The sequence below is a fragment of the Homarus americanus genome, unplaced genomic scaffold, assembly GCF_018991925.1.
Source record: "Homarus americanus isolate GMGI-L3 unplaced genomic scaffold, GMGI_Hamer_2.0 scaffold32929, whole genome shotgun sequence".
In the NCBI taxonomy this organism is placed as follows: Eukaryota; Metazoa; Arthropoda; class Malacostraca; order Decapoda; family Nephropidae; genus Homarus; species Homarus americanus.
The window spans coordinates 19251842-19266120 of NW_024737097.1; the positions used below are offsets into that span (position 1 = coordinate 19251842).

The window sequence follows — 14279 nt, forward strand, 5'->3', positions numbered from 1 at the left end:
CTGCAACTCTATTAATAAACCGTTTATTATGTTATTATTATTATTATTACACTCAAAGAGGGAAGAGGAAGTGCGTGAGGCTTTCCCAAGGTCCCTGTTAAGGTAATTTCACCCCTTTGATTATGTCATGATAATTTTACCCCCTGTTTTCTTTCTCCCGCCATTATTGTTGAGCAGCGACTTGTCTTCTCAACACCATAGCTGTACTGATGCCGTATACGACCTCGTCAACCTTCTTCAAGAGTAAATGGGTTTATATACTTTAAAAAGCCATCATAACAATCAATAAAAAATAATAAATAAATAAATAAAATAAATCCTGTATTATATAAACTCCATCAAGTGAAATTATACAACTTTAAGATGGGAAGGTACCTCGGGGAATATAGATTTGGCAACGGCGTTTCTAATCTAATCCAACACATTTCGCTGATACTATTTCCGCTGCAAGATGTGTTACAATATATACACAGGGCTGGGTGTTGATGGTGGTGTATGCTGTGGATGGCAGGTGTATATACAGAGAGCGGGTGGGTGTATGAGGGTGTGAATGCGTGGTAGTATAGAAGGCAGGTGTATATATGCAGAGAGGACAGGTGTATGGGGGTGTTTATGAGTGGTAGTATAGAAGGCAGGTATACACAGAGAGCAGGTGTATGAGTGGTAGTATATACAGGTCCTCGTTGGGGGGGGGGGGAGATCATACTGGTATAGGTGAGGTTCCTGCTGCATCTATCCTTGAGCTGCACTAGTCATCACGGTGTGTATATGTGTCAGTCACAGCTTCATGGAGACGGTGTCCTCTGCGGGCTTATTATGTGACGCGTGGTTGTGGTGTGTGACGTGTGACAGGTGACGTGCGCTGGTGTTGCGTCACGTGTGTGTGTGACGTGGCTGTGTGTGTGTGTCTACACATGTTATCATCACTGAGTAGCATCTCGTGGTAAACATCCTTCCCCGATGCTCTTTTGTTTCACGATAAAGAAGACACGGCTCCGTAACTCAGCCGAACCTTGTTTACGTGTTAGTATTATTATTAGTATTACTACTATTATTAAAAGAAACACAACAATTTGATATATAATTTAAATCCTATCTATGTAATTTGATTTATTTTATAGTTTTTATTTATTGAGATGAGTTAATGTGTTGTGGAGAGAAAAGATAGTGATGCCTTTTATATACATATACAAGAGAGAGAGAGAGAGAGGGGGGGGGGCAGAAGAGAACACGGGAGAAAGATAAAGAGAGAGTATACATGAAGGTTAATGAGGGTGAGGCGAGGTACTTGGTGGTGTGTTAGAGACGACTGTCTCTTAGTGTCGTCTTACGCGTTATATTAGACACTGGTGCCTTCCTCCCTCCTTCTCTCTCTCCCTCTCTCTCATTCACTTTTTTACTCTCTCTCTCTCTCTCTCTCTCTCTCACTCTCTCTCTGTATGACACAGCCTCCCTCATTCATGTTATATAACGTAACAATTATATTACGAAGGTTACTCACTGTCAAAGATAAATCCCAGAGCAGTGTTTTCCAGCCTTCTCCTCTCCTCTCTCCTCTCCTCTTCTCTCCTCATAATATACTAAGTAGCTATGAAACTTTGTGTTGTGTTGTGTGTAGGAAAAACCATAGTTACACATAATGGTTAATGGAACTAATACACTTTTTGTCTCACCTTTTTTGTGTTCACAGGTGATAACACAGTGTTTGTTTACCTGATATACTTATTATGTTATCTCTGTGTGAGGTAAACATCCTGGGGTTAACGCGGTTGGGTTATGATATGAACACCGTGTAGGCTGAGCTGATGTTATCTATACGTGTGATCTTGTATTTGCTCTGTGATGGAGGCTTACGACCCAGACTGTGGTGTGATTACCATTGTTGCTGCAGCGATTGTGTCTGGCAGAGTGTCTTGAGGAGGCGGGATAAAAGTCTTCTTAGTGTGTGTGTGTCAGTCAGGTTAACACTATACTCTGAATGGTAGACGGAGGCGCTGTTGTGTGGTACAATATAGTGGTACAGTGATACAGTACAGTGGTATACTACCTACCATAACGACCATTCCTCCACATAAACATTATGGACGTCATTTGTATTTAATTGATTAATTATTACAGTTGACTGTGTGTGTGTGTGTGTGTGTGTGTACGGACGCATTATGGCTTCATTACCTCTATTTTCCCTCTTCCTTATTTTGATAAATTTGTTTTCATAATTAAAGAGGTACCACATGTAATAACAGTAACTACAGGTATATGCAGCTGCTCACTGTGTCACAGCCACAGTAGGGCTTATCACGTCCCAACCACCTCTGTTTTCATAGGTTAGGTTAGGTTAAGTTAGGCTAGTGCAACTTGACCTCACCAACCTGCCCTAACCTAAACTAACAGAGGAAGGAAATACAAGTGTGGTGTGACTCTCAACAGTCAGTCACTTGTACCAGGAAATACAATGACGACTCTTGGTCGCTTATAACCACAGTGTCGTATTGTGCGGGCATGATGGACCCTGACTAGGGGGCTGCATCCACTACCTCAACCCCCGCTCTATTAATAATAAGTTACGTCAAGTTTACAGGCAGTTGAGTTAACTTGTCTCACTTGATACATAACCAATATACATACTGCTTTCCCCGTACCCCAAGTTAACCCTTAATGATATTCGTCTTATTTAACTTCAACGTGAAGATGTCTAATATTTCAAGGCATTTTTGTATATAACCTAACCCATTCCATCCCCTCACACTGCAATGCTACAACACTACCTCACACCTCACCATCTCGCACACACACACACACTTTGGACTCTCAATAATATATAACGTACAATCTAATAATTTTTATATAATATATCTTGACATTGCAGTTAATTTATTTTTTTCATGTAATATCATACAGACATATTGGAACTATCGACATGTAGCTATAGTGTAATATGTACTTTTATTTACATTAGTAGTATAGTTTCAAATGCTCTAACATATAATAATAAAATATAAAGTAATATTATTTACTTAAGAGGGAAAAATATAATTACTGAAGACAACCAGTAACTTTGGCTCTTAAATTTTCGCAAGTGAAGTTTGTGTTGGCTTCAACCACTCGCTGAAACAATTGACGATCGGCCACCTGACAACGTTTACTTTACGTTTATAACGGAGATACTGATGTGTTATTGAACTCACCGTAAAGTTAAACGTTTCATAAATACCCCGATGACTGTGTTGTGTGTGTAAGTGACGCACTGGTTGTAGGGATTCGCCTCATATGGACCGAGACGGAAGACACCATTGTGGGTTCGGATTTTTAGAAGACTCCCACGTAATTTTTCCTGTGATTGAGGATGACACAGCGTATATACTGTTACTGCTGAGTCTTACCTTTGTGTGTGTGTGAACCTTACATACACTATACTTCCTACAGGTAAACACGTACTGAGGTTCAATAGGCTTTTTCCTGTTCGAGAATAATGTAGTCCAGATGAATTCTTTTCTAGTAATAATAATAAGTATATCGTTAAGAACTACTATTAGTGAGGGCAAAAGGTGAAGAAAGTGTTGCTAAATTCGCTCACAAACAAACACAGTCGGTTGTTATGACTGACGGCGGTTATAAGAGGAAATATTTGATCAGCCAGGACGGAGAGATTCACTGTATCCAAAACGTAGCAATATTTCAGGAATGTTATTTTATTTTTTATTTTTTTTATTTATTGGGCACTCCCCTACATCCTTGTGTTAGGCGACGCGCAGAAGCGTTTACAGCGCCCAACAGGGAAGCATGCTAAGTTCATGCTTGCCTTTATGTCTCACGAGTTAAGGGCGTAGAAGCCTGAAGTGTCAATGGTTTATGTCATCAAGTTATTGGAAGCTCCAACAACTTTCCCTGAATACGAATTCGCAATTTTCGATATACAACAGGTACCTACTTTACTGCTAGGTGAACAGGGACTAATGGGGGCTAGGAAGTAAGTCCAAACAACTTCCACCGGCCCGGGAATCGAACCCGTGACATCTCGCTTGCGAGGCAAGAACGGTACCGCATCTACCACCGATCCCCCCAGGAATGTTATGAAAGATATAAAAAAAAATTTTTGGTTTAATAATAAGATAATTTACCTATAGTTAACGGTCGATGTGAGTGTAAAATTTTGTGGTATATATTTAAATTTTTCTCAATCTTAAGTCATGTGTGGAATTGATTTAACATAAATATCCACATGACAGTAAGAAACCAGACACCCTATACGTTATATTACTGCTCATTATATTAGAGTTTATTGACCGATAGTAATTATATACAGGTGTGACTATGATAGCACTTACCTGTAGCAGTTTTATAGCAATAGTAAATAGGTGTTGGCGTTGGCCGAGTAGAGGTACAGGTGATAGTGTGTGTGTCTGAAGCTACTTAATCCATTACCACGATACAATTGACAAAATCATATAAATTAACCAGGAATAAAATGCTATGATTACCATGATTTACAGGCTGACAAAATCACAATTAACCTTTCTGATATATACAGCCCACACACACCTGTACGTACACACCTGATTAGTGAAGTAATATACCTGGCGATGTAATAACCATGATGGACTGAAGGATAATCTCGTTTCTCTTCATCCTGTTTATCTTGTGTTGTGTGTGAAGGAGTGATAAGAATAATCAGAGTGAAAACATTTTTGTGGATAGGAAACAACAATATTCGATCTGTTCACACGATACCTTAAATAGCTAGCTGACCGGTCTAGTGGCTCTGACTAACACACAAACACTGACGTGGTTCTTTGTAGACAGGACGTGCCATACAGCAGAGGAACTGAGGGGATGTATAGCAGTGTATTTCTTCTCATTGTATTAATCTTTGTTTTATATTTAGTCTCTACTTATTTTACATCACTCTTCTATCGTCTCTTTGTTTTTACCCAGAAATAGATTAGAGTTACTTTACAAAGGTACATAGATAATTGATAAATCTATAAATACATAAAGAAAGGGGAAAAATTAGCTCCAAAAGTCACTGGGTGTTTCATTAATACCTTGTTTCTCCTCATCGTATAGAGAGATTTTCACTGGTTTAACTTTCACGGTTTTTATTGGTCAGCAGCTTCCTCGTCGACTCAACTCTCTCTATGATTGGTTGCTAACGTTTGGGTTGATCTGTGCTGATTGGGTCGTAACTCATCATCGTGTGTGTGTGTGTGTGTGTTTGAGGTTGGTTGGTTCTGCACCGTCTATCAGTTTTACAATTGGTGTTTAGAGCGCATGTTGAAGCTTTCTTTATGGTGTGTGTGTGTGTGACCTTGGCAGTAGTAGGTGGTGGTCGGGTGCAGGAGGTGTGTGTTGGTAGAAGAGGAGGAGGAGGCAGCAGTAGTAGTGGTAGTAAAAAAAGTGGTGGAGGCGGCGGCAGTAGTAGTGGTTGGTGGGGGGTGGCAGTGGTAGTACTGTAGTAGTAGTAAGGTGGTGGAGTGGAGGAGGCAGCGGCAGTGATGGTAGTGGGTAGGGGGGGGGGTAAGTAACTCCTGGAACCTGGCGGGCACTGACTCACCCTCTTGGTATTCTCTTCCTCCAACTCTACCAGGAATTCACTCTTAGGTTTCCTCTCTTCCTGTACACACTCTCACCTGGCTACTGGACTGACTGGTGTTGTGTTGTTGTCTGTTTCTCTTCTTACGGCGGGTCTGTGTTCGCGTTTACTCATATAACATTATTGATCGGGTGTTTTACTGGCGTTAACATTGTCTCCTTACGATATGTGTGTATATATATATATATATATATATATATATATATATATATATATATATATATATATATATATATATATATATATATTATTTAGATTAGATTTTTAGTTTGCCCGGGAGGGGGCTAGTTTATTGGGCACCCCCTTACATCCTGTGCAAGATGAAGCACAGAAGCGTTTACAGCGCCCATCTGGGAAGCATGCTAAGTTCATGCTTGCCTTTATGACTCATGCATTAAGGGCGTAAAAGCCTGAAGGGTCATAGGTTTTGTCAGCAAGTTACATAAAGTGACAGAATGATGAGTGTGTGGGGGGGATTAGCCCACCCGAGCACAGGTCACTGACCCAGTGACCCACATCGTGGCCAAGGGGGTGAAAACGCAATAATAATGATAATAATAATGATAATAATAATTCATAGTAAATACTATTTATATAATAATAATAATAATAATAATAATAATAATAATAATAATAAAGAACCATAAATAAACATAAAGAAATACAAAAATGAAAACATTATCAATAGTGAGAAACAATATATGTATGTTGTGTTGTCAGTGTAAATGAGGCAGAAAGTCAGATCAGTAACCTGGGACTTGGTCACAATTTTCGTGATGCCATATGGCAGCAGGGTCTACCATTAGACAACACATTATGCTTCCAATATCTTCCCAGGCGATAGTACCTTCCTGTTTGATAGCTGCCTAATACCTACTTGTGGTGACTTTACACACCAACGATATCTTGTGGTGACTTTACACACCAACAATATCTTGTGGTGACTTTACACACCAATGATATCTTGTGGTGACTTTACACACCAACGATATCTTGTGATGATGACTTTACAACAACGATATCTTGTGGTGACTTTACACACCAACGATATCTTGTGGTGACTTTACACACCAACGATATCTTGTGATGATGACTTTACAACAACAACGATATCTTGTGGTGACTTTACACACCAACGATATCTTGTGGTGACTTTACACACCAACGATATCTTGTAGTGACTTTACACACCAACGATATCTTGTGGTGACTTTACACTCCAACGATATCTTGTGGTGACTTTACACTCCAACGATATCTTGTGGCAACTTTACACACCAACGATATCTTGTGGTGACTTTACACACCAACGATATCTTGTGGTGACTTTACACACCAACGATATCTTGTGGTGACTTTACACTCCAACGATATCTTGTGGTGACTTTACACTCCAACGATATCTTGTGGTAACTTTACACACCAACGATATCTTGTGGTGACTTTACACACCAACGATATCTTGTGATGATGACTTTACAACAACAACGATATCTTGTGGTGACTTTACACCAACGATATCTTGTGATGATGACTTACACACCAACGATATCTTGTGATGATGACTTTACACACCAACGATATCTTGTGGTGACTTTACACACCAACGATATCTTGTGATGATGACACACACCAACGATATCTTGTGGTGACTTTACACACCAACGATATCTTGTTATGATGACAACACACCAACGATTCGTCATGACTTTACACACCAACGATATCTTGTGATGATGACTTTACAACAACAACGATATCTTGTGGTGACTTTACATAAGCAAACAATAAAATATCAACTTACTTTCCTAGTGTTAGTAAAAAGATTATTATCAAGCATGTATATGTGTAAATGGACCATTATTATTTATTTATTTTGTATTTGTTATTAATTATTTGAGTGTGAGACAGGAAGGAGAGGGGGTGTCTAAATGTGTTATATTTTCATCATCATAGACTCGAGTTTGGTGAAGCAATTGGGTCACCTGAAAATTCTCCCTCTCCCCTCCCCTTTAGCTTATTTTACCTAAAGATTAACGACCCTAACACTAGTTGAGGGGATGAGATTAGGTTAAGTTTGGTTAGGATTAGGTTAGTGTTAGGTTAGCGTTTGGTTAGATGAGGTTATGCTAGGTTTGGTTCTGTCAGGTTAGGTTATGTTAGTGAATAGTGTTAGGTTTGTTTAGCATTAGGTTAGGTTAGTGTTAGGTTAGGTTATGTTTGGTTTGGTTAGGTTAGGTTAGCGTGTGGTTAGGTGAGGTTATATGAGTTGAGGTTAGTGTTAGGTTAGGTTAGTATTAGGGTGGTTAATCTTCAGGTGATGCCCTCAATCTTGTCAACACCTTCACATCAAGTTATACTTAGTGATGGTCGCTGAGTTTGTCCAGTCACCCGCCATCTTACATTACGAAATTTATGATGTGGCTTTATGACATTTCCTCCCGTGCGATCATTCCTGTGGATGATACTGGACACACCACACCATGGACACATAGCACTATTGGCACCCACCATTGGCACACCACACCATTGGCACACCACACCATTGACACCACACATTAACACACCACACCATTGACACACCACATCATTGATACACCACACCATTGGCACACCACACCATTGGCACACCACACCATTGGCACACCACACCATGGACACATCGCACTATTGATACACCACCATTGGCACGCACTATTGATACATCACACCATTGGCACACCACACCATGGATACATCGCACTATTGGCACACCACACCATTGGCACACCGCACCATTGGCACACCACGCCAAGGACACACCATACCATTGACACTACACCATGGACACACCACACCATGAATCATTGTGACTCACTGACGCACACACTTAACCTTCTGTTACTGTGAGATGAGGGAGACATTAACGTGGCACTCACCTGTAAAATGTCGGAAGATTCTGGTTTAAAAAATCTTCCTCACTCGCTCTTTTCCATCCTTTATTTTATATTTTTTACGATTTTTTTTTTATTTTCGGACTTTTATTTTGTGTGTGTAAAAATTTATTGTGCAAAAAGAAAAACAAACAACAAATATATTCTGGATCAACTGAAGAATCTCCACCCCAGCTTATTTCACAAGGTTAAGTCACCCCCTAACCTAACATTATTTGAGGAGATAAGATTAGGTTAGGTTAGGGTGGCTTAATCTTTTGGTGATATAAACTGGGTTGGAGATTCTTCAGGTCATCCCCCCACAAAAAACAAAACCAATAAAACCAATAAATAAATTCCTAATTGTATTTTAACTTGTTGCAGGGAGCCGGGCGGAGGATGGGGTACCGGACATGACGATATTGTCCGACATCGACGAGAACTCCATCAACCACAACCTGCGCGTCAGATACCTACACGACCGCATCTATGTATCCTTTTGTGTGTGTGTGTGTGTGTGTGTGTGCGCGCTTCAATATGCATTTAACAATCTTTTTTTCACTAAGGAAGAGGTAAGTTATTATCATAGTTAAAACTGTAAGTAATTCTGGTCTGTGTACTAATTGTGGTAATAATATTTGTGTATTAGAAAATGTACAGAATGTGTGAGCAACTCTTCTCATTATAGAAAAAAATATGGCCAGTTGTTTTCATTATAAAGGTTATAATGCGTGTAAATTAATCGTGTACAATAATACAGTAGACATTACAAAAGTTACAGATTAAAAGACCTATAACATATGACACGATATTACAGAAACTGCAGTAAGTAATAATATAAATACAGAATACAGTTTAAGAGTGTCTCATATTACAAGAATCACTATATATCATTAGTGTTAAAAACTGCCTGAGAAATAATGAAATTGCTGGATGATGTAAACTTGTAAACAAAAGAGCATCAACATAGCTCAGTAATTGAGTGTTGGTAACTTTTTAATGAGATGGAGTTTGCTAGTTTCATTATCATCATATACTGAGGTCTTGTCATAATTTTTTTTAGCCAGCCTCAAACTTTCCACATTAAATAAATTTTATTGTGATTAAACGAGTAGCTGATAAATTATTTCGTAAGTGACGAAAGAGCAATTATAAAGTGTCTGGTTATAAATGGAACTGTCAAAAAGGTTCGGACAAAATCACCTCAGAGATACTTGTCTTGCACCATCACCACCACCAGCTGTCATGAATGTCATCACCACCATCATTCTCACTCACAGTATATATATCTCACAATTTCTTCCTTCAATAACACAGTTTGTTTACATCTTACGCGCAGAGGAGTGTTAACCGTCACTCACTCGGGCGTTGACTCTTGATACATACAGCTACACCCAGCGGAGTGAGGCGGCGGATTATTATTGGATGTCATTTTTAATACTTTAGATAAAATAAATCTTCTTGTTTACTTTGAGATACGAATTACAGATAAGGAAGAAAAGAAAGATAAGAACAATAATCGATACGGGAGAGAGATCGCTATATTTTACTACTTCCCATAAAAATAAACACGCACCATTATAATGATCATAACTTGTATACATGAGATGTGAATATAAGAAAAAAAATTTAGAATGAGGATGTATATTGTTCTGGTATTGTGTGACCAAACCTGAAATATATATCATGAAATATACCAACATGGGCACAATATATGGTACTAAAGTTAATTGTGCGATGGTATTAAATTTTATAATAATAATAATAATAATAATAGGACATATAAACAGTAAAGCATAGTGAAGACTTACAGTGTGGAAGGCAGTTATTATTTTTATTGTTGGAGGAGGAAAAGCCTACTCACTTTGCCGTCCGCGTCGCCTTTGTCACGTTACGTACACTCACTGGACGTCAACACAAAATATCATACATATTATTTTGTCATAGATGCTTAGGGAAGCTTACGTCAACAAGCCTCATTCCTCCAGACTACAACTTACTGGTTTGTATTGGTTTATTTCCACCTAGTTTCGCCACATGTCTTAATAAGGAGTGTCAATGTTCATAGTATTAGTATGTAGTACGTACATAATTTTAGTCTCTAAGTTCAAGAATTATTCTGTTATTAACCTCATGAGTACGATGACTTAACCCCTCGAATACGACATCAACCCCCGAGTACGATAATTTAAACCCTTGAGTACGATGACTTAACCCCCTGAGAACGTAGTCAGGGGTTAGTTTATTGTACTCAGGGGGTTAATATTTCGTACTCAAGGGATTAAATTATTTTGCTCAAGCGGTTAATATGTCGTACTCAGGGGGTCAAGTTATCAAGGGGTTAGTGTTATTATAGGGATATATCCTTTACGTAAACTTCATTTGGAGAATTGTGTCGTTTTCTTTACCTCTTACAGTGATCAAGGTGGTGGCCTACACTACCAGACACTCAGTATATGATAACTATTGATGATTAATTTATTTTCCAGAATTTCAAAGTTATTAACAAAGATAAAATTCTTATGGGATTTTTACATCAACGTGTTCTCTATTAAAGGGGGTGAGTGAGAGTTTTATGAATATTGAAAGGTTAGGTGTGAAGGAGTAGTGTGAGGGTAGATGAGGACACAGAGGTCACAGGTTGTGTTGGACGCTCACCCACACCTGCAACATTGAGTGGGCGGCCACCTGTGAACCTTTTATGTGAGATGTGTGGCGCGGGAGGTGAGTGAATGATAGAGGCGCTGCTTGTCCCAGCCATGGTTACTGCCTCCCCTGCCTGCTCCAGCCATGGCTACTGCCTCCCCTGCCTGCCTCAGTCATGACTGCTGCCTCCCCTGCCTGCTCCACCCATGGTTACTGCCTCCCCTGCCTGCCCCAGTCAGACCTATTGCCCTGTTAGTGGTAGTGAAAAAAATATTAGGTAGAGTTAGTGGACGTAGTAGATGAGAGAGAGAGAGAGGGATGGACGTGCAGGAAGCAGCGGTGTGCGTGCAGGCTCAGGAAGTGTTGTGTTGAGGGGCCAGCTGGTAGTGGGTGGAGGTGGGCAGCACAGGTCCAACGAATGGAGGAGAGGCTGCCAAGGAGAAGGAGGAGGTGAAGGAGAGGAAGAGAAGGAGATCATTAAAAAGATGTTTAGATATACAGTGAAAAGAAACTTGGAAAGAGAGGAGGATGGATGATAGTGGCTGAGGAGCTGCCCAGATGGTGCTAGATTGTGGACGGAGCTGGCAGTGAGACACCCAGGGAGGCGCTGTGTGATGTGTAAAGCTGTGTGATGCTGTGTTGTGTGATGCTGTGTTGTATGTAAAACTGTGTTCTATGTAAAGCTGTGTGAAGCTGTTTGGTATGACGGAACACCATAATGGAACACACCAATTAAATAGATGGTTATGGTAGGAAGATGAAGGTAGAGGGAGGGAGAATGTGGGAGGGAGGGAGGGAGAGACAGAAAGAGTGGACGAGTAATTGGATGGAAAGCAAGAGTGGGTGAGAGTATAGCTGGAAGTGAGAGGAAGAGTTGGTGAGAAGGAAAGTGAGGGTGGGTAGGACGGTTGAGCAAGGAGTGAGAGTTGATGGGAAGAGGCAGGAAGAGAGTAAGAGTGGGTCGAGAGAAAGAGTGGGTGGGAGGAGAGGCAGATTGGGAGAGTGAGAGAGACAGGACACGTGACCACCTGCTGGTTAGAATTGGGTGGTGAATGAGAGCGAGTGTGAGAGAGATGTATTGATTTCCCCTCTCTCTCTCTCATATATTATTTATTGTAAAGGGTAATTTTTTATGCACCTGGATGTATTCGTGTGTATATGTGTATCTGTGTGTGTGTGTATATATTTTAGTCTGTACGTTTGGGTGGTGGTTGTGTGTGTGTGTGTGTGTGTGTGAATTGGGTGCTTGTATGTTTTTAAGTTGGGGTTGGGGGTGGATTGAGTGCGGTAAACAGTATGTGAATGTGTGTGCGTGTACCTTTGTGTGTGCGTATCTATATGTATACAGTACTTGTGTGCACCTATCAGCTACCGTTCTTAATAAGCGCCGTCATCAGTGTAAATATACTAAGCTATCATCTCGGTTCCTTTTCCTCACTTTAAACCAGGACACTCAAGACCCCCTTAAACCAGGACACTCAAGACCCCCTTAAACCAGGACCTCAGACCCCTTAAACCAGGACACTTAAGACCCCTTAAACCAGGACACGCAGACCCTCCCCTAAACCAGGACACTCAGGACCCCTAAACCAGGACACTCAACCCCTTAAACCAGGACACTCAAGACCCCTTAAACCAGGACACTTAAGACCCCTAAACCAGGACACGCAACCCTCCCCTAAACCAGGACACTCGGACCCCTAAACCAGACACTCAAGACCCCTTAAACCAGGACACTTAGACCCCTTAAACCAGGACACGCAAGACCCTCCCTAAACCAGGACACTCAGGACCCTAAACCAGGACACTCAAGACCCCCTAAACCAGGACACTCAAAGACCCTCCACCACCCCATTCATTTTTGCCTGGTCCGTAATGGTGAATGGGAGGCAGTGTATGGGTTTTGTGCTATCAGCTGACACTGTTGTGGCGTCCCATAGCCACACCCACTGTCTCATACGTCCCTAATACTCCTCCATCACCGTGGGAGTTACGCCCATCTTGCCCGTCAGATGCTCTCTCTCTCTCTCTCTCTCTCTCTCTCTCTCTCTCTCTCTCTCTCTCTCCTCTCCTCCTTTTTCCCCTGGCGCCATCGTGTCTGTTTCGCGCCAAATTTTTGTGTTCCTCGTCTGTTCCAGTGTTTGTCCTTGTTTTTTTTTAATCTTTCTCATCTATTCCCCTTGTCTTGTTTCGCTCTTTCTTTCATTCTGTTTGTTATGTTCGTAAGAGAGCCTTTAGCTACTAAATATGCTTTACCTATGAAGATAAAAAAACATCGTAATATGATTGTTATCGGTGTACAATTGAACAAATTCACATTATAAGCTCTTTTTTATTTTTTGCTGTAAGATTACGAACAGCAGGGAATATCACGCAATGCGATTCTTAAACAAAATCAATAACCCCGGTGACGTAACGCTGTTCGTGTTATAGGCCTACTGGGGGAGCTTTGAACATCTGGCTGGCGGGAAGGAGCCACATTTTTTTTAAAGGGACTCGGAGTTAATGGAAATATTTGACTGAAAATTTCTATGAATATTGTATTAATTTTCATGTTTTAAAAGTTCTCTCTTGTTGTTATTTGAGTGTTTGACCTTTAGTGAAAATAATAGAGGCGACATGAGTGGGTGGTATTGGTGGGCCGCGTTGCTTGGTGGATGGCAGACGACACCAGCCAAGTGAACCACGCCTACCTAGTTTAACGGTAGTACTGTATGTTAGTTGTTTCGTTAGAGTATTTGGTTATTATTTTATTTTTTGAGGAAGTTTACCTAGATTATGTTAGATTAGTTACTCGGTTTTGTTTGTGTTCATAAATAAACTACTAACTTGCACCATCAAAGCCTAGCTGATGTATGGCTCTGTAAGGTTCACAAAGGATTTAAAATATTAACAAATTCGAGAAAAAAATCATTTGTGAATATTAAACCTTTATTCACTGATGCGTATGTACGTGTGTGTATATTATGTGTATTTGTGTTATATATGTATGTATGTGTACGTTTATCGCTGTATGTGAAAAATAACCCCACAAAAGGTTCACGTTAAACAATTTCGTTCACCAAAATGTCAGTGTAAACTTATGTAGAAGCAACACTGAACACCCTAATACCAGTAAACACTTAATTTAC

The 14279-nt window shown here is 40.3% G+C and overlaps 1 protein-coding gene across 2 annotated transcripts in view; it reads left to right on the top strand.

Moving 5' to 3' along the window:
• Positions 1-14279, top strand: part of LOC121873278 (unconventional myosin-X-like) — a 160299-nt gene that overhangs the window by 26144 nt on the left and 119876 nt on the right. For both annotated transcript variants that reach the window (XM_042376726.1, XM_042376727.1), the window contains exon 2: positions 8887-8993. In XM_042376726.1, the coding sequence (XP_042232660.1) occupies positions 8887-8993 (107 nt within the window). The remainder of the gene's footprint in view (positions 1-8886; positions 8994-14279) is intronic.